Source organism: Protomyctophum bolini, assembly GCF_963924005.1.
Source record: "Protomyctophum bolini genome assembly, chromosome: 13".
NCBI lineage: Eukaryota > Metazoa > Chordata > Actinopteri > Myctophiformes > Myctophidae > Protomyctophum > Protomyctophum bolini.
Genome location: NC_137874.1, coordinates 34,798,492 through 34,820,426, shown reverse-complemented (window position 1 = coordinate 34,820,426; position 21,935 = coordinate 34,798,492). Strand labels below are relative to the sequence as shown.

Below are 21,935 nucleotides of genomic sequence, written 5' to 3'. Positions count from 1 at the left end.
TGTGTAACTCTCATAGTCTAACGTTTTAAATGCGGCTGATTGAATGCATTCCTTAAAGATTTGCATTCACACAATTTTTGTGTGGCTATCATTTTATTTCACTTGCTTTAACCCCAATAAGCCAATTGTTTGAATGTATTCACATTCACAAAAAGCTCGCAAAGCCTAGGCAGCTACCACAGTGGTACATTGAACTTGTTACATAGATAGAATAGATAGTTGGACATTTTTAGATATGTTTTTTGCATTATGTCATCATGGTTAAATGACCCTCAGGGATCGTTAATGATCCATTTGGTTCCATTTGTAGCCTTCACTCTTCTTCACGTTTGCGAACCACTGAGTTTATGAAAATCAATATGTTTCATAATGATAAACATTCCTTTTTTATATATATAATTCTCAAACAAAAACATCAACACAGTCAATCCACTGACCACGTGGTCCCCCCCCCTCCCTCCCTCCCCAGCCAAAAATATCATCCAATCAGATATTTAGTCGGACCGACGGACCAATGATAAAACAGCAGTGGGCTTGGTTTCCAGGGAGCTTTCTGTGCGGTGGCGGACGGTCGGTGTGTGACTAATGCTGTCATATGACTGCGTGACACCAATGGAGACAGTTACAAGGAACAACGTTAGTTAGCTCTTCTTGGGATTATTTCCTTCGAGAAGAGGAGGACGACGGAGGAGGTGACTTACTGTACCGAATTTGGTACAAAAAAAGAAGGGAAAAAAATGCCTCCGACTCTTTTCCAGAAACTTTTCAATAAAAGAAACGCCTTCTCGCCGCCGCCGAGATGTAGCAGAGAGGACCCTGCGTTCAGGTACGTGTGTGTGTGCGCGCGCGCTGTGTTTGTGTGTACACTACAGTACGTGTGCGCGCGCGTGTTGTATGTGTGTGCGTGCTATCTCTGATGCCCATCATGGTGGCTGCATGGTGGCTGGCTGCTGATGGCAGTTTATATTCCACAATATTTCATATTTTTCCATATTTCTCACACACACTGCGGGAGAGAACTGCGTTTGTTTTGGGTTTCGCTGGAGTTGTTTAGCATGCTAATGTGGCTAACAGACAGAGACACACACACACACACACACACACACACAGCTAGCAGAAAGCTGCACACGCTGTCCCTTTGTGGAACTCCCAGCCAGCCTCGTGACCCCTTTTCGTGTCTATTCTTGATACTGTTAGATTAGATGTATGATAATACTGTATTTTACTATAATATATACTGTAGATTATATATAATGGTATAATATATAACACTTCACTAATGGTATGTACAGTAATGTAATTCACTGCGTGGATGGCTCGTAAACAAAGAGGATGATCGCGCATGTTAACGTTACAGTCGTTACTCCTGGCTGGGATTGCAGTACACTAATAACCATTATTTATTGTTGTTAATTATTATTATTCGTGTACAGTACACTAATAATTATAATAATCAACAACAATAATAAATAATGGTTATTATTGGCCTATCTTCATATTATTGATAAGTTGGTGCAAAGTAAACCAGTCGATCGTGTGTGTGTGTGTCTGGCTGCATGCATACGGTATATATTATACACAATGCAGTCTGCACTGTCTGGGGGAGTGGGGGACAGTATCTTCTCGTGTGTGTGTGTGTGTGTGGGCATACGTGACTATGCTGGTGTCACTCCTGTAGTCCGAGCAGACAACTTGACATAATAACATTATTCCATTCATTCATTTCAATCATGAGGAATATTAATAAATATAATCCTGAGAGTGTACACACGAACCAAAGGGATCAATGCTGGTCCATTTGGTTCCATTTGTACACTCTCTGGGTTATAAATGGATAAATGAACATAGGACTTTTACTGTGTAGCGACCAGACCTTTATTGGGACGTACACACAGTCACAGAGGTCCTGGTTCTGCTCGATAACCCCTATTTCAGCTTATGAAGTGGTGCACTGCAAATGAATGGCTGCGGGTGGATATACGTTTATTTATATATATATATATATATATATATATATATATCACTCATTCTTGAGATGAGGGACAAAAGTGGAAAAAACATGTCCCACACATAAGAGCCTTATTTTATGTAAAAAATAAATTAATTCATAAAAATAAAAGCACTTGCAAAGTTAAGTGTAATACAGTTGTGTATTATTATGCCCTTAATTTCATTATAATTGTTTTCATATTCCATCTGAATTAGTTAAAAGCAGGCCCTGTACCCAAAAAGGCCTGTATTTAGCCTGTCCCCAGCAAGTGGCCACAATTTCAAACTGCCAAAAAAGTGTCTAATACTGTCACAATCACATAAATATACATACTAAATTAAAGTAGATTGTCAACAACATAGCAAATAATATACACAGTTAATTTTAATTTATATTTTCTATTAAATATCTCATATCAAATGTTCGTCCCACGTCTCCGTCAACTCCGTCAGGTTTTTTTAAAAGTCTTAAATTAATCAGAAAATATTGTCGACAGATTTAGCCTGAAGACTCCTTTTCCAAGTCCCATTTATATTTGTTGCAACAGTGGAGTACCTGGTCTGACAAGCATTCAATTGTTTGATATTTTAAACAAACAATGTTGATAACAATGTGGTCACAGCTTTTACATGTCAACTCCGTCAGGACATTATTATGATCTTTGTTAAGAATTCCAAAATAATGTTTATTATTTTAGTTTAGGGGTTAGGTTTAGCTAACAAAATTAAGCAAAAACAAAATGGCTACATTGTACTAAAGAGGGTTAAGATGAAAACAAATGCCATTTTGTCAACTCCGTCAGACGTCAACTCCGTCAGATTTTGTGTCTGACGGAGTTGACGTGTATCTGACGGAGTTGACAAAAGTGTTCCTAAAACAATAAAATTATTGTTTTTGAATAATGGGTAGTATTCTAATTTGGCACACAGTTAGAGCATGCCTTAAGGAACATTTTTGGCTATGGGGCCATCACAGATTTGTCTCGTGGTGACCATGGCAGCCATATTACAAAAGAGCCGCCACCTGATGTTATTTTACAATAACTCAAGTTCTACACCACCTAGGATCTTGATTCTGGTGACTAAGACCTCATTTTCAAGGATGAGGGATACAGTGGTACAATTTAGACTTTCCCTGTGACCATGGCAGCCATTTTTCAAAATGGCCGCCACCTGCTGTTATTTTACAATAACTCAAGTTCTACACCACCTAGGATCTTGATTCTGGTGACTAATCATACATTTTCAAGGATGTGGGGTACATTGGTAATATTTAGATTTGTCCTGTGACCATAGCAGCCATTTATTTTTCAAAATGGCCGCCACCTGCTGTTATTTTACAATAACTCAAGTTTTAGACCACCTAGGATCTTGATTTTGGCGACTAATCATACATTTTAAAAGATGAGAAATACAGTGGTACTATTTAGATTTGTCCTGTGACCATGGCAGCCATTGTTTTTCAAAATGACCACCAACCTGCTGTTATTTTACCAATAACTCAAGTTTTAGACCACCAAGGATCTTGATTCTGGCGACTAATCATTACATTTTCAAGGATGAACTTTCTCTGGGAGAGGTAAGGGCTTATTTCAGGTGCAGGTTGAGTTTCTACTGACAGGACATTAAAAGGAGGTGGGCTTTCTGGCCTTTGACTTGCCCCTTTCAGGTACAGATGCACAGTTTGACTTCACTGGCCACTGCAGGGAACTGTGGGGGAGAAACTTTGGTCTCTTGACACCCCGATTAGGTTCAGGGTTTTTTTTGGTGGAGACTTGCCTTTCATGACATCTTTGCTGCAGCAGTTGATCTCCTTACTGCCAGTGGTGGCACACTCTGGGTCTCTGGGGCATTGTATCTTGGTGGCCTCCTGCCAGTGTTTCTCCATCCTTCTCCTGAGCTCTGTGTTCTGGGGCTCTGTTATAGTCAACTTACATTGTCTTGGCTGGAGATTGCTTTCCTGCAGGGTCCAGCCCAGTCTTGTGCAGATGGCTGCTGGCCCACCTGGAGGCCCCAACCTCACTTCTTCGGTTGGTGTGATTAGGTGGCGTGGTCTTCCCCAATCAGGATGAGGGGTTTGACCCTTTCAAACGGCAGTCTGGCCAAGTGTCTGTATTTAGTTGTGAGTTTAGATACAGGATACGATTGCTCACCCAGCCCCAGGTGACATGAGGTGAAGGCTCCTTTGATTTGGTAACATTGCTTTGGTTGACATGCTGGGGACACAGAGAAAGACACTGATGCCTTCAGTGTCTGCACATCCTGCCTGATGGTCCTGAAGCCAAATCTTCTGTCTTCAGTCTTTCCCTCACTGTTCACTGCTCACTGTTCACCTCACCGAATTTAGCCCAAGGAGTTTGACCCCTAGTTTGGCCATAGACCCCCTAGTTTGGCCATAGCCACTTGCCCAAAGGTGCCGACATGTGCTGACCTCATCACATCTGTGATGATGGCTATGGCCGTTTTTAGCCAACGTAGTGTTTTTTGTGCAAAACTAATGCTTGGAATGGATCCAGAATCATGAAAAGCCCCTAGTTTGACATGCCACATGGTACTTAAAGCATAATGAAATTTAGAACATTTAGCCTTATATTGGTTGTTGATGGTACCCAACTTTCAGCAGCTGTCAAACATGCCTCTAGGGTGGTCAAATAGAAACCAATGTGGGATATGTTAGTAGACACCTTTACAAACATTGGTGAAGAAAATTCTTGGTAAGAAATGTATTCACAGATTTTATATTATTCTGATAATATTCCCTGAGTAAATTGGTAAAATAATAGCAGGTCCACCATTTTTGAAAATGTCTACCATCCATGGTCACAGGATAAATCTAAATAGTACAACTGTATTCCTCACCCTTGAAAATGTATGATTAGTCACCAGAATCAAGATCCTAGGTGGTGTAGAACTTGAGTTATTGGGAAATAACAGAAAGTTGGCGGCCATTTTGAAAAATGTCTACCATGGTCACAGGACAAATCTAAATAGTACCAATGTATCCCACATCCTTGAAAATGTATGATTAGTCACCAGAATCAAGATCCTAGGTGGTGTAGAACTTGAGTTATTGGGAAATAACAGAAAGTTGGCGGCCATTTTGAAAAATGGCTGCCATGTTCACAGGGCAAATCTAAATAGTACCACTGTATTCCTCATCCTTGAAAATGTGGGATTAGTCACCAGAATCAAGATCCTAGGTGGTCTAGAACCTAAATCAGTTAAACTTGTCAACTCCGTCAGATGTTCGTCAACTCCGTCAGACGTTCGTCCCGTGATGTTTTTGTTAATTTCCAAAGAAATAGAAAATTTGCTGTCAAATCTTTTGTGCTTATGTATTGAAACACCAACTGAAATGATACGTAATGATGATTTTTTTTTTTTTTTACATGGTTTTCATGTTATAATATTGAAAATAAAGGTTGAAATGACGGTTTTTAGAAATTGGATATTTCATAATAGTGTGATATTGGAACAAAATAATATTAAAAGATTTGTATTACTTAACTTGATTACTGAAAGCCATTATAAGATAACTGAGGACTTTATATTATTGTTGAAATGATAAAATTCAATTAAAAGGGATTTTAGTGTGTCTGACGGAGTTGACATGAATCAGGTATTAAGTGCATAAATGTCCCATTTTAGAAAGAAATGTTATGCGAAAAACCTGTTCCTTCTCAAGATTGGTAGTTGAGACCTGTGTCTACAAATACATCTATTTGATTTGAATGTATCTTAAAAAAAAAAAAAATCCAGTTTGAAAAAGGTTTTGTCCCTTATCTCAAGAATGGGTGATATATATATATATATATATACGCTTAATTTCTGTTTCTGTCTTATTTCTATAAATCTTCTGCTGGCTGTGTTTTGAGCCCTCCAATATGCCTTGGCTTTCAGACATGACCTCATGTGGCAGCCAAGTCTATGGACTTAATCATTTTTGTCTTATTCATGCCCCCAAAATCATTCCCCCTCGTGGCGTCATTTGGCAGCAAAAGACTGAGACAATAGTTGCCCCTCACTTCACACAAGTGTGATTTTTTTTAACTTCTTCAGTCGGCTCAGTGAAGTAGGTCTTACTCTTTCGTGGGCTTTATGTCCTTTTGCATGGAACAACCATGCAGTGTCTGGAACCTGTTGACCTTACCCTGCTGTGAGATGATAGTGTGGATATATTTACTGCTGGACAAGAGAGCTCTATGCTGTGGGTTATAGTAGGAGAGGTAACAAGACTACTCGCCCCGTTTCTGTTTTCCTCCCAGAATTTTCCCCAGTGAGGGGTGGGAGAGGCTGGACAGCAGACGGCTGGACTTTTAATTTCTCTAACTATAAACTTTCATGAGAGCAGACAGCCTAAGTACAAATATAATTTAAGTCTGTTATTTATAATTTAAGTCTGTTCACAAAAGTTGTTGTAGGATATGTGGGGATTATCTGACGAGGTACCATTTGAGGGGGCAAAACCTTACATATACTAAATAATACTAAATTGTTTATAGGGTCAATATAAGTAAAATAATATAGCCTTTCCACAGGAGTATCTTTTTATATTTTTCCAAAAAGAATACAAACAGCCAATAGCATATTACAAAGTTATCCCCCTCACTGGGGAATATTCCGGGAGGAAAAACGGGCAAGCATCGGGGCAGGTTTCTGTTGGCCTATCACTTTTTTTTCTGTTCGCTTCATCTCTGATACAAGGCCTCTGTTCTTTAAGCGGTGAGGGGAGGACTGGGTCGATGATGGCCGTCATAGAATCTTGATTTAGAAGGGCTTGCAGGATGTGAATGGAGAATGAGAGAAGAGCACATTTCTGGGCTGCAGACAGTTTAGGTGTATTAACAAAAACAAAAATGTCAAGATCCTTAATTGCAGGAGGAGGACATGAGGGAGAAAATTATTCTTGCGGAGGAGGACATTTGTGTGGAGGAGAGGGTAAGGAATGGGAGAAAAAGTAAATTATTCTAAACCAATTACCAATGAAGAGGTTTTGTGTGGAGATGAAGCCATAACATAACTTGTTGCAACATTAAAACCAGACTTTCCTATTGCCCATCGGTACCGTACTCCAAGGTTCGTCAGAGTTACTTAGAGTACCTTTTGTAGTAATATAAAAAAATATATGTGTATATTTTATATATGTATAAATATAGCCAATATACTTGAGCCATTGGAAACAATCAAAGGTCTCACATCACAACATTTCGGTGTTTTCGGTGTGTTACGCAACGCTGTTGCCTTGCAGAACTCAGCCACTCATCCCACACTGACAGCACTGCGCTGTCCCTGTCAGAATACCACGGAGGGCAGCAGGCTGGCTGACCCTGTGAGGAAAGCCTAAAGAGCCTCTCCTATTTCCCTCGCTGCAGCGCGTGACCAGGAGCGGCATACTGTACATATCGGTGAGAGCTCCCGGCTCACTGCCAGCCAGGACCCATGCAGGCACAGGCCTGAGCCCCAGCCAGAGGCTTTGTCTCTCCGGCCGCCACCCTGGTAGTCCCTGTCTGACATGCCCGCATGCCGGACCGGCCCCACCCGGTATACAGCTTAATGCTCGTCTTGGCCTTAACCCATTCTGACCTGAGATCAGATTCTAAAAATGTCTTCTACATCCTGACAGGTTTCTGAAAAAGCTATGTTTCTATGTCAGTCTATGTCAGTCGATTTTTCTAAAATAGCAGACGTACAAGCTCGTAGGGCGCCACTCGGTGACGCACTATGAGCTTGTAGATCTGCTAATTTTCAATAGCTAAAGCATAACATAATGCTAACACCAAAAGGGGTTCCCACCCAGAATGGATTAACACCACGTCTGTCCTGAAGCACTTAGCCCCATTTTATACTTCTGCTAGTCTTGCGTTGCCAGCCTCTCGCAATTTTCAACTCCTTCCGTCATACAGTCTGGAGCACAGAAGTTCTGATCATGACGTAAAATATAAAGCGGAAGAGAAGCCTCATCCCCACTTCCGTTTCGATTTTAGAGTCGCGCAAATTTATAAATCATCTAAACATATAGCTTGCTGCTTAGCAGAAATGGAAATTAAAAATCACTCCCGTGTGAAGTGAGGGGCGCTATTATGATTACTTACTCAGTCTTACTCATGATTTGGTGATGTAATGGTGATGTAAAACAAACGGAGCCAACACAAACATTAAACGCCATTAACAAAGAGACAATATGACATAATGAGGTACATTATGATGTAAATCTTCCCATTATTGTCGGTGGCATTTACAAAACAAACATTGAACTAAAGACAAACATTAAACCTGTGTGCCCCTCAAAAAACTACGCTCTAAAGATATTTTAAAATATTTTTTCGTGAATGGAAATGCTAGCTTCCTAATTACTCGGTTTTCGGGAGGTGTAGTTCCAGACTCTATACTGTATATACTAGCATTCAGAGATTGTGGCATAGTGGCCTGGGCCACAGCTGAGAGCTCCAGGCACCTAGGCCTGACGGCGTGCCGTGGGTTCGAGTCCCGAGCCCGTCGGCCTTTGCCGCATGTCTTCCCCCCCATCTCTCTCCCCTTTTCCTGTCACATTACTGTACCCTATCAAATAAAGGCAAAAAAGCCATAAAAAATGCCTTAAAAAAAAATAGATTGTGAAATAGTTCTCTGGCTACGTGAGACTATACTTCTCATAATACAGTAGGTTGTGACTGTGCCACGCTGTGAGTTTCCATCCGCTATTTTGTGAAATACATGTTCCTATAATGACTTACCGCCAGTACCCAAATGACTTTCCGGGTACCCAAAACGGTGATGACAGGGTTAATGTGGTTATATGATGAAAAGGTAAATTGTTTCTTTCTCAGACTCAGTTGGCATGAACCCAATGTTAACAGTCAGGGAGTAGACCTTTTTGGGTGCGACATTCTATTCTATTCTATTCTATTCTAGTAAAGCAAAGGTCATATGACATTATATCAAAGTCATCACCTGGAGGCGATTTAATAAATTGATTTGATTCATTGCATTCAATTATTGAATGCAACATTACAGTACGTTTAAAGGACAACTTTAGTTTTTTTTCAACCAAGGTTCATGTTTTAGGTTATTTTTTTTTTAATACTGTTTTTATTAGGCATTTTTGTACGACAATTTCAGATTTAGACAATAATAAGCAATTCAGTTAAATAAAAATGAAAAAAATAACAGGCAATGTATTGTTTTAGGTTATTATTAAAGAAAGTAAAAGATGAGTGTTAAATTCTTTTCATTTGCTGCTTTCTTTCGTTTTAGGGATTTTAGCCGTTTTTGACAGGGGGTCGGGGGCATTCGAACATGGGGCTAAATATGTATTTTTTTACAAAATATTATGGCGATTTCTTTTTTATTATTTACTATAGTCCTACTAGACCCCAATAAATTACATCTGGCCACAAAAGATCACGAGATCTATTGAATGTGTCAAACTGGCATATTGAGCCTATGACACACAGTGTGGCTTCCCCCCAGTAGGCCTCCTTCACATTCAGTAGATCCTGTGATCTTCTGTGGCCAGATGTAATTTCCTGGGGTCTAGTAGGACTATAGTAAATAATAAAAAAATAAATCACCATAATATTTTGTAAAAAAATACATATGTAGCCCCATGTTCAAATGCCCCCGCCCCCCTGTCAAAAAGAGCTAAAATCCCTAAAACTAAAGAAAGCAGCAAATTAAAATAAATTAACACTCATCTTTTACTTTCTCTAATAATAACCTAAAACATGAACCTTGGTTGAAAAAAACTAAAGTTGTCCTGATGATGTTAGGTTTGCCCAAAATGAATCCCCAATCCCTTCAACTTTCAAGACTATTTCATGTGATGACTCATGAGGCTCTGGTTGCAGAGCGTAGCGTCTAGGCGTGCAATAGTTTGTATCAAACTATTTGATCTCATTGATTAATAATACGGTAAAACATAAAATAGATTTTTCAAATATAACATGAATCTACAAGTGCACATTGGCTATTTCATTTTTATATATATTTTTTGCGTGAACTTGAAAGTGGTTAGACGAAACAATGTAGTTGATTATAAAATGTATTTGACATTTAGCTTCAAGAATATCTGATTAATCTAAAAAGTAATGGACAGAATAATCACTAAGGAAATTGTGTGTGTGTGTGTGTGTGTGTGTGTGTGTGTGTGTGTGTCAGTCTCACAGGGCGTCCACAGCTCTGTTGACAGTGGCTGTCGTCAGGTTCCTTTCATGGCTATTTTAAGTGGCCACATTCAGGCTTCTTAGAACTGCAGGGTCATGGTAAAGATATACTGTAGTTTGTTTTGTGTTAAAGGATACCTGTTGTGTGAGACTGTATCCCGTGTGTGCTCATGTAATTTATTGTTAGGATACATATACGGTATGTTTTAACCAATGGAGGAAAAAGTACTCCTGTGGAAGTTGAAGAATGAGACGAGCAGACGGAGAATGTGAGTCTCTGAACTTTACTTCCAACAAACGACCTGAACATAGATACAAAATCACACCTGTGTGAAATGAGGGGCGCTCTTGTCATCGTACATGAATTTATGTTAGCAGACATTTGACATTGCTACATAAGACATATACACAAATATGGCGGTCCCTTATTGGCCAAGCGCTCCCACCAACATGTGATTGGTTAGCCGATTTGCTCGTTTCATTATGACGTACGTTTTCCTTCAATGGCGTTTAATGTTTTGATGTTTACGTCATATTTAGCCTTTAGCGGAATTATCAGGTCTTATCATCATCATACATCATGTATCATCTCATACTGGCCAATCAGAATGCCTGTTGCCTGTGATTGGTTAGCTGATATGACGTAAATGGTCAATGGCGTTTGATGTTTAATTTACGTCATACTTAGCGTACTTAGCGCCCCTTAAAAAATAGATGTCTCATTGGCCGCTGCAGTTCATTGGAGAGATGTGTCTCTCCAGCGTAAAATCTAGCGGAAGTGCGGAAGGCACGCTGCGTCTCTGCCACTCAAGTGACTACTGGCCAATCACAGCGCGTCTTTTCCAGGACTTCTCAATTATATCCAAATGTGCTTTATTGGCATGAGCTAAAAGACCACCCCTTAGTCCCGGGACCCATTACATTGAAAACCTATTCACATCACTGCTAAAGTTTTAAAATAATTGTGGTGGAGTAGAAGTTGAAATACCTCAACATTGTACTTAAGTACAGTACTTAAATACATGTAATTAGTTACTTTCCACCACTCAGTCAGATCCCATTGCAGATATCTAGTGTCTGACTCTAGTCTATTATTTATTGTATTTTATCCATATTCTTATCTCTACGACTACACCTACCTGCACCTATCCTGTGTTTTGATGCTTACCGTGTTGCTATGACACCTGGATTTCCCTACTCAGACGGGGATCAATAAAGATCTTATCTCATCTTTAAAGCCACACACGCAAAGCAGCCCTCCTCTTCGGTCATAGTAATAGGTCAACGTCCATACATAATGATATTTTTAAAAGTTCACTCTAATCATTGAGAACAGCAAAATGTCAGTGTGACAACATGCAGCAGCAATCAAAGAAGTGATACTGGACGTTATGCATACTGGTCATTAACACCAGGGTAATTTAGCTGCTAGCGCCATCATGGACTATCCCCAGATTAACTTTGAGCAGCTTGCTTGTTTGATTGTCTGCCTGCCATGCCCGGCCGTGGGTAGTATGAAATCATCTCTCTGGGTTCTGTGGTCATTCAATATCTAGTCGAGTAAGAACATTGAAAGCAGTTCTTAAACTGTTATCAGGTATAGCTAGTAGCTACCTTTTTTATTAGGGAGGGTAATGTTAAACCTACCCAAGCTGCTTTGTTTGGTAAATGTTAAATGGTGCATTTATATACGTAGCGCCTTTGTCCAAGGTGCTTTACATAGATTTGGGCATTACATTCATCCATTCACACACGCAACACATTCACACACCGATAACGGAGGAAACCATGCAAGGCACCAACCTGTACATCGGGAGCAATTAGGGGTTCAGTGTCTTGCTCAAGGACACTTCAACACTGCCTCTGGGGGAGCCCGGGGTAACCCGGGTTCGAACTGGCAACCCTACGGTTCACATCCAGCCACTCTACCCCTGAGCCACCGCCGCCCGTTTGGCTTATTGTACCGTGGTAGTAGTACACTGACTCGACACTGCATTGTTGTTGTATTATTGCAGTGCTTTTGTAGTCTTCCGACCAATCAAATGTAGTTAGTCCGACCAATCAAAGTGCCTCGCATTCACATATGCTGCTCTCTTATTTCCAGTTAGTCTTCGTGACATGCACGCAATACACAATATAACGTATACACCCCGACTGATCGTTTCCTCTGCTAGGATCCTGAAATCAAACCCCTCATTGCATCTCCCACGTTTAGTCTTGTTTCAGCCTCTGAACATGCTGACTTGTGGGTTGGTGGGTATGGGCTGAGAGGGGGTTGTTTGGGGATTGAGGAGATTACACAGAAGACTATACTAGAACATGGGGTCAGATTCTTCAGATGCTTCGATTTGACCCTTTAATCAGTATGTTGGAACTTGGGTCAGTCAGAAAAGAAGTGAAGTTGACTTACAAAATCCTCTTTTCTTTCTTGCGTCTTCCTTTTTAGAATGCAAAATTCTTGAACTTTAAAGTTCACAACAAAACGCCTTCCTATTCCCTGGCTGAATTGGAAGTGAACTGAGGCCAACTGTGGTTTTCATGTAACAGCTCTCACACACACACACACACACACACACACGGCTCATTCACACTCACAGCACATCTCTACATTCAGGATTCTTCCTCATCATGCATATCATCACAGACTAGCCTACTTTCCACCTCGCCTTTCCTCTCATGTGATTCTGATTCAGAGAGACTAGTGAAACGTGTATTGTCACTGAGAACACACACACACAAACAAACATAGAATGCATGACTCAACATCAGTTGGTTTGTACTATAGCCCTGGGCTGGGCGTTGTATCAATATCATGATTTTGTTTATTTTGACTGCACTATTGTAGTATGCATTCATTCATTGTTTTAAATTGCTGCATTTCATTACATTCAAATTACGTCATTTTTTTTTAAAACTTTACTACTAGCTGTTCTATTGTTTGCCTACAAACGTAATTATTATATTGCCATATCAGAAATCTTATTGCGTCCATCCCTGCAATATCGTCACAATATTGCTATTGAGGTATATTTGGTCAAACATAATTGATATTAGATTTTCTCCATGTCACTCAGCCTCAGCAATTTGTGAATTATACCCTACTAGTGTGGGTGCATGGGTTTGGTCCGATGTATTAACAGTCCGACAGGCATTAGTCTGACAACCGACCCGGGCGACCCCAAACCCTAACCTCACAGGGAAGCCACGGGTTGAGTTTTAACCGGCAACGCATGTTGGGCGCCACGAGTGAGTCTTAACCGGCCGCACGTGTCTGAACCAGCAGCGCATGTCGGGAGCCACCAGTGAGTCTTAACCAGCCACGCATGTGTCGGACTGTTGTTAGTACGTCGGACCAAAGTACTCCTGTAGTGTAATACCGCGGATCCCGAGTTCTGTCTTACTCTAACGGTAACCACTCCCTGCATGGTGCTGCGTTGTAGGCCCGCTCCTTTTTCTTTTTCTTTTTTTTTAATATGTTATTTATCCCACGATTTTTGTAACCCATTTTTCACCCCTGTGTCAATCATCTAATGTGATCCTGGGCTCTACACACCCTCCACCAACCTGGGGAGAGCAACGGACTTAACTCATGCTTCCTTCATGCTCCAAGTTGAGCATGAAGGAAGTGTCCAAGTTGCTCCTTTACACCTGACAGGGGGGAGTTTCCCTGGTTGGACGTAGCGCGTGGAAGGAACACGTTATTCCAACCAGTTTCTTTCCCCTCCATCAGGCGCCCCGGCTGGCCAGGGGGAGGCTTGAATAAGGCATGTATGTAAAATTTGTCGGAGGAACAGAAAGTTTGATCGGAATGTTCTATTCTAAGAAGAAGGTTCTTTCTGGATGTTGGAGGCAGTCACACAGTCGGTGATTGTACGCCGACACTATAGACTGGAAGGCCTGAGGCTCTGCAGGCTGTCATCCTCCTCCACTCGCAGTCATGTGAGTTTTGGAATGCAGAAGTTGTCCTCTTACCTGTAATTGCGGCAATGCGGTGGACAGCTGGTCACACGCAGTCAGGTGCTCTCTCAGCCTGTGTGGGCAAGCCTGTTTTGTCTTGTCTTCCCTCGTTTAGTTTCGTGGCACTCGGCATGCCACCCTACTCCCTAGACATAATTTGGCCCTTGGGGAAAACTAATTGGGGAACCCAATTAGTTTTAGTGTCTGATTTAACACATACATGCTTGGTTTCTCCCGATACATCATGATCTGTAATCTATTTTTTTAGGTTTAGTATTTGTTCATTAATTTAACAAATTAGGCCAATCTCTCATCTCAGACTCATTCCAATCGATTAGTCGACTAATCGAGGTCAGCCCTATTGTTTACTCTAACTTAGTCATGAAAATAGCTGACCTACAAGCTCACAACGTTGTGAGAGGTTGTTGTCAGATGGGCTATTTTTACAATATTTATCTGTGGAACAGAGAAACTAAATGTAATGCCTCAATTCCTAAATTCCAAGTGCTTGTCACGGTGGTGGGTCCACAGTTATCAAATACGGTTATTTTGGGCATGTACCCAAGGGGGTCACAGCCTGAAAAGGTTGAGAACTGCTAAGCTAGAGGAGTATAGAGGTTGCGATGTGAGTGGGTCTAGAGCAGAGGTTTCCAACCACTGGTACGTGTACCTGTGCTGGTACGCGCATACGCGGTCATGTCCCACTGGTACGCGAGAAGGGAATCCCAAGTTTTCCCGACCATGAATCTATAACGGTGCGTTACCAGGATCAATGATATGGTCAATGACAATGATATAACATTATGTTGTGTTTTGGTACGATGATGTGCGACCTCGATGCACCCCAGCCAGAACATTTTATGAACTGTCAGCCAGTCCGTGGTAATAGTAAGGTTGGGAACCCCGGGTTTAGAGCAAGGGTTCTCAACGTTTTATTCTGGGGACTCACAGAGGTTGTGCCAGACAGGTTAGTGTTCTTCATGGTCCTCGTTTAGCAGAGTGGGTATAGGCCGGACAGGCACAGGACAAGGCCATGGCGATTCACCAGAGTGTGAGAGTCGCTCCAACTCGACACGTTTCTTGTCAAGCTCAGTCATTTCCATATTCAGTTCTTTGTGTGTGTGTGTGTGTGTGTGTGTGTGTGTGTGTGTGTGTGTGTGTGTGTGTGTGTGTGTGTGTGTGTGTGACACTGACTGTGTGTGTGTGTGTGTTGCCAACTGTCCTTGTATCGATGCAAATCGAGGTGTGGTTGAGTGGCAGGTGTTTTTTTGTCTTTCCCAGAAAAGTGTGATCCAGCAACGCTGGACAGACCTTCCAGGGAGTGTCCTGCTGTGAGCTGTTGTTTTCTACCCGTGTAGAATTATTCAGCTGTTATTTCTCTACATTACGGTGTTTTTTACTTTTCAAAAGCAATCCTTTGTGACTGCCATGCTCTCTTCGTTTTAGCAGGGAGTTACCTTGATTTTCGTTTTGTTTTTTAGGCTGTGATGTACTGGGGAAGCATTTGGCAATGGGATTTATATTTGCCTTGTAGACTTTATAAACAAAACTATAAACTTGGACAGGGCAGTTATGACAAATGACTTTACACTTGAATATACAAAAACACCAATAACTGCTATCAATAATCAAACGGGCCTATCCTTAATAATAATAGTAATCTAATACTATTAATATTAGCCAAAAAGGCTAAGCCAATCTACAAGCTCACAACATGTTGAATCGCAAACTGTTGTGAGCTTGTAGATCTGCTATTGCCAAAACAAAAAATAGGTTCAATTTTATTAAAGTGTCAAATCACAACAAATTGTCTCAAGACACTTTACATATAGAGCAGAGACCCGACAGAGATCCCACCCAGAGCAAGCAATATTGCGACAGTGGTAACGAAAAATGGGTTGAAGTTGGTTAAAAACACGACATAATTATGGAAATATGACTGTGTGTAGAGATGATTTGATTGGCTGATTCTGTAAAAAGTGAGGACAGAAAAGTGAGGACGCCAGTTGTGATTGGCCGGAATGTGATGATGATGATAAGAGTGCCCCTCACTTCACACAAGTGTGGTTTTCATACTGATGAATAGAATAAATTCGAAGCATTATGCAAAATAAATGCGATTAGCTCAAAAAATTGCTATCAGGTGATCAGATTATGTAATAATTGTGATGCCTAGTGACGAGGCAGACTGCTTGGTTTGCAGGGGATGGAAGTGTGACACGCACGTGATATGATAGCATTTATCTGTGGTTTGCGCAGATTGTGTGGAGGAGACGTCTTTCCATCCCTCCACAGCAAAAATCCACTCACCTGTCCTGGCTTATTTTAGATTGTTGTGACAACTGTATCCTGGAGGCTGCGTGTGAAATGTGGCTGTAACATAATCTCTCGCCCTGTCCCGTCGTTCTCCACTGCACGAGCTCTGTTGTGGCTAAGAAAATACAAAATAAACAATGCTATGGGGCGACTGGAAGCCCAGCTCCACTGACACTGACACTGCCTTGCCTTAATGCAGAGTCAGATGCACACACACAGTCGCACACATTACACACACACAGTCACGCATGTACGTACGTACGCCTGCACGCACACTGTACACTAACAAAGTTGCACATGACATGTGTTGCACTGGCAGTTCACTGATAGGGCTATTTGAAATCATTAATTTCATTGTGCCTCGAGTAAGAACGGACATGTGACTCAGGACGTTTATCACCTTAATCAATTCACAAGATAGGTAAACGATACAATTGCTGGTGGCTATTTTCTGTGCTATTGCAGTGCAATTGAAGTGTCGGTTAAGGGAAAAAATACTTCTTCACATTTCCACATATCCATACTGAATATTAAAGAACTATTTCAAAGATATCAACTGATGAGTCAGACTGATTCAGTGCTTCTCAGAATTGTAGAGTAGAAATGAAAGATCTCCCCGTAAAATTGTACGGTAACAAAATACAAATTAATAGTGGTAGCAGCCGGGTCACCGGTCTGGTATTGTCCTTAATTTTAAATTCTGTGCACAGGGGTCCAACTCGTCTCCAAAGTGGCCTCCTGCCCCGTTTGAGTCTGAGCTGTCTGTTGTCCCAGGAGGAGCAGAGGGAGACGAGCCCTGGTCAGCCTCTCACGCTGTCACACACACACACACACACACACACACACACACACACACAGTCACACACACTCGGCAGTGCTCCACCGATCACCTGACAGTCTCATGTTGTTGTGTGAATTTAGTTCACCGCTATTCTTAGCCCCTGCTTTGGCAGAGCGAAGGAGAGGGGTAGAGAGAGAGAGGGCGAGGGAGAGAGAAGCCTGGGGAAAGACTGGCAGAAGCACAATGATGCCCAGGTAGGAGCTGGTAATATTTAACCACGCTGTGTGTGCTTACAAGTGGGCGTGATGGTGCTTGCTTAAAGGGGGATTGATGGTGCTACTTAGAGGGGAGTTTTAGGGCTAACGTTGGCTTTGTCATTTCATTTAGGCTAACTTTTCAATTCTGGTCAAAATTAGCGATACGGCAAAAGTGTGTGTGTGGGTGAGGAGTGAGGACGGGTTTTGAATGGAGCAAGTTGGATTTTCTGCACGATAGTGATGCCGGCTGTAGTTACACATTGAAAGTCTTTAGTGTTAAATTATGTAATATGGATTAGAGCGTACGTGTGGATTAGAAGGCTTGTTACTTTACATATCTATGTATTTTTTAACTAACAATTTAACTGACTGAGAAGCCAATGTCAGCCACTGTCAGTCAAAAAAGGCTTGTTTTTAACAAGATGTACTATAGTGAAAGAGCCATTTGTTATGGTGAAAATAATGAATACTTAATTTTGTTAGCATCCTCGTTCTTGTATGTAATGAAGTCGCCTCTACTTTGGTTTTCCTTCTAATGGACGTTCTATTCACGGGAACGTGTAAGCGGTTCTTTGGTACAGAGACTGAGGTAGATCGTTTTGTGGAACACAGTCGAGGTCAAAGCAGTACAAGTAACAGTCATGAAGTCATGTGCTGCTTTTATGAATGACTCTCCCATCGACACTGTAGCGGTCCACATGACACTTCTCCTCTTCTCGGCATAGTTCTTCTTTCAGTGTATCTTTCCACATCCTCTCCCTTTTCTGTTCATTTTGTCAGCTAGTTTTCTGTTCTTACAGTATGTAACTTGATTTTGTCTGCCCATACTTAATTTAGATTTTTAAATTTGCTTTCATGATGAATTACCGTAATTTCCGGACTATAAGCCGCTACTTTTTCCCTATGCTTTGAACCCTGCGGCCTATACAACGGTGCGGCTAATCTATGGATTTTTACAGCTAACAGCCACTAGGGGACCTTCTAAATCTATCTCTATGGCCGGTCCTTAGACTTACTGCTTGTGACGTAACGTTCTGCCAGATGGAATCCAACTATCAACTGCTTCTGGCGTAATACTCTGAGTCTGATAAGCTTTATTATTGATATCAAACCGGATCGCTGATTTCTATTTTTTCATTATTATTTTGGCTTGGCCTTTCCTTCTTTAGCGATCCTAGACCGGGTTGCGTAACCGCGCTCCCGTCCGCATCCCATTATAGAGCATCGCAGTCCCTCCCCCTTTCAGAAAAACGAGTGGCCCAGGAAATGAAACCCCAATGCATTCTCCCATCGGCACTTCTTTATTTAATTTATTTAAAGACGGTTACGCCGCGGACAAAGCCAACTCGGATCGTGACAAATCATGACAATGAACACAATGTTTTGGGCCGATCAAATAATTTATAAGACGAAAAACAAAACAAATAGTGTTGTCTCCTGACTTTCTTTTCTTCTTTCTAATGATTTGATCGACCCAAAACATTGTGTTCATTGTATGAATTGTGGCCTGGGGTCCACCTATGCTTTCTATGACATAGGCAGCTCCCGGCAGGATCCACCGACTCAGCTGCGCGATGTTTGCGCTACTTTATGCCGAATTGAAGTGGTCTCGGTCCCAGACTTATTTTTTTCTCCCTGGAAATAAAAATGTCTGGGTTTCCGAGGCTAGGTGAAACCTGACATACAGGCCGTTTTTTATTAGCGACCTAGTCATGATTGACTGCCCCCTAAGCCAATAGGAGTCTGAACCCATACTGCCTAAGCCAATGGGAAAATATAACTGAGCGGTGCAACTATACATTTATTGTTATAGTTACTGTACTGTACTGTGCTATGTACTGTACTGTATTGTAGTGTACTGTACTGTACTGTGCTCTGTACTGTACTTTGATTATTTTTGGGAAACATCTTTGAGACCGTGTGGGGGTCCCAGGGAGGTCCTTGGAACATCTAGGGGGCCGGCCCGGTTCTGGCGAGCCTTCCCGCATCCGAACGGTCGAGAAATGACCGTGTGGGGGTCCCCCGGAACGTGAAGCACTCGTTACTACTGTACATGACTCCAGCCAGCGCAACCCCCACGCCTCTGCATCCCAGTTCTTCTACTGGGCTGGCCCGGTTCCGGTGAGCCTTCCCGCGTCCAAAACGGGCGAGAAATGACAGAGTTACCGTGTTGCAGCTTTCCGTGCTCGGACACGGGGACAGACACGTGGACATAGGGACACGCATAGCTGCGTAATGGAGCGGAGGCACCTCTCAAAAACATACAGTACAGTAACCACTTCACTGACTTCAGCCCTACAGCATATACATTTCGGCCATTTGAAAATAGCAGGTCTACAAGCTCACAGATCAGCTATTTTGTAAGATATATAATATATAAGATGTTTATACATTTGAAATTACACATTCTGCATAATGACTACTTTTACTTTTAGTACTTTAAGGCAGTACATTTTGAATTCCGGACTTTTACTTGTAACAGAGTAGTTCTATATTGCAGTATTGATACTTTTTTTTATTACTTATGAGTAAAAACTTTTACTCTTTTCTACTTTTTCCACCACTGCTTGTTGGCCTGTGTTACAAAGTTCCATGTTCTGCTCCCCCCCCCCTCTTCTCTACTGTCTGAGCTGTGGAGTTCCATGTTCTGTTCTGCCCCCCCCCCCCCTCCTCTCTTCTCTACTGTCTGAGCTGTGGAGTTCCATGTGCTGTTCTAAGACTAAATATATTGGCAATTTCGTCAACAAAACAAGAATTGATGACATTACCGGCTGCGTTATTATATCTGCAGAATTGTAGGTGAAATAACTATTGGGTTGTTGTTTAGCCTCGGTCCCAGGCTTACTTATCTGCGAAAAGAAAAGCCTGGTCACAATGTAAGGCAGAGAAGCTATCGACGGATGTATCGTCCGGAACATCCGTCAGATGTATTTCCCCCGGATACGATATTTTCCCGACCAATCACAACATTTGTTTCATTTCGCGGAGAATGTAAACTGATTTGTAAAGCATCAACGTCATTTTTCTTGGGCGATACTTCCGCTAAAGTCCCGCTTCTTCTGCCCAAACAAATGATAGCCTCTACAGCGTAGTCTTTCCCAGCGTGGTTGTTGTTGCAACTTGCTGGCTGCAATGCAATGCTCTCCCATTGGCTGAGAGAACGGCTAGAGACGAGGCAACCAATCACAAAGAGAGGTGACTACGGCAGCCAATGAAATGATAAGTTGCCACTACCAACCTGATTGAAAGTAGACCAGCTTCGCAGCTGGTAAAAACTAGACTAAAATGTTAGGGACTAGTGGACAAGAGATAAAGTATAAGTAATTTTACACTTGGTTGCAAGCTGAAAATAGTAGATCTGCAAGCTCACAACGCGTCACGGCACTTGTGGATTGGCTATTTTCAGCAAGTGTAAAGGCCCGCCAAAATACTTTTAAAATCTTATGATATTTAGTCGACAATATTTAGTGTAACACTAAAACATTTCATGTGACTAAATGTGACTAAAAAGTAAATGAAAACCACTCAAGAGACTATGACTAAAGCCAAAATCAACACTGTTACGGTGTAGCTACAGACAGTATCCTATGATCTGTGGTTTGAGATTTTGGATATCATAGTAATCATACCATTGTGATGTATAACGTTGCAAGTGTTGTCTTGTCCTGGTTTTAAAGGCTGCGTTACAGCAAAGTGATGTCATTTTCTGAACTTGCCTAACTGTTGTATTACTTTTGCCTTTACCCACTTCACATCATTATATAAGCAAAGCACTACTGAAGATTATTTGTCAAAAGTCTCATTGTGTAAATATTTGCGAAAGCAGTCATCCCCATAATATCTCTATTGGTATCAACTATCAAGGTATTTGGTCAAAGATATTCATTGTGATGGGAATCAGGGATGCACACACCAAAGGTCCGACATGTGGAAACCAGCCATCGCTGAGTCCTGACATGTGTTGCGCTGTGCCTGAGGTTATTTGGCCCTACCGCCAGGCCCCTAGGCCTCCTCTAAATGACACACTTCAGATCAACTTTGCTTGCTCCGGTGCTCCAGACATAAAAACTCCTATAAAATCCACAGTAAAACAATACAATACACATGCTAAATTAGACTAGTCTAGACTTAGACTCCATATAATAGACATTAAATTATTTTGAGACAAGAGAGTATAAAACACTAAAATCAAATAAACTTTAGTTAACAGCATATATATATATACATACCTACTTTGTAATACAACAAATAGCCGATATACAACTTTGTATCGAATCACGAAAGAACACACTGTGAACTTGTACATCTGCCTTTTTCATATTGAAAGGTTTTGGAACAGTTTTGCCTATGACCCTATGTTATGAATATGATAGGCCATTAGGCCTGGGGATCGAACTGGGAAACTTTCCGGTTCCCAACAACACAACTCGCCACTTAGTCGAGTAGATTTTCATGATGAGTTTGTGTCCTGGTGTG

General features: G+C 41.5%; 1 protein-coding gene across 3 annotated transcripts in view; it reads left to right on the top strand.

Moving 5' to 3' along the window:
- Positions 1–613: 613 nt before the first annotated feature.
- The window catches only part of fnip1 (folliculin interacting protein 1), a 61,469-nt gene continuing 40,147 nt past the window's right edge, over positions 614–21,935 (top strand). For 2 of the 3 annotated variants that reach the window (XM_080779566.1, XM_080779564.1), the window contains exon 1: positions 614–826. In XM_080779566.1, the coding sequence (XP_080635692.1) occupies positions 738–826 (89 nt within the window). In that variant the 5' untranslated portion in view covers positions 614–737. Of the gene's footprint in view, positions 827–17,398; positions 17,457–21,935 lie in introns of those variants that run through there. The other variant, XM_080779565.1, reaches the window with a different exon arrangement.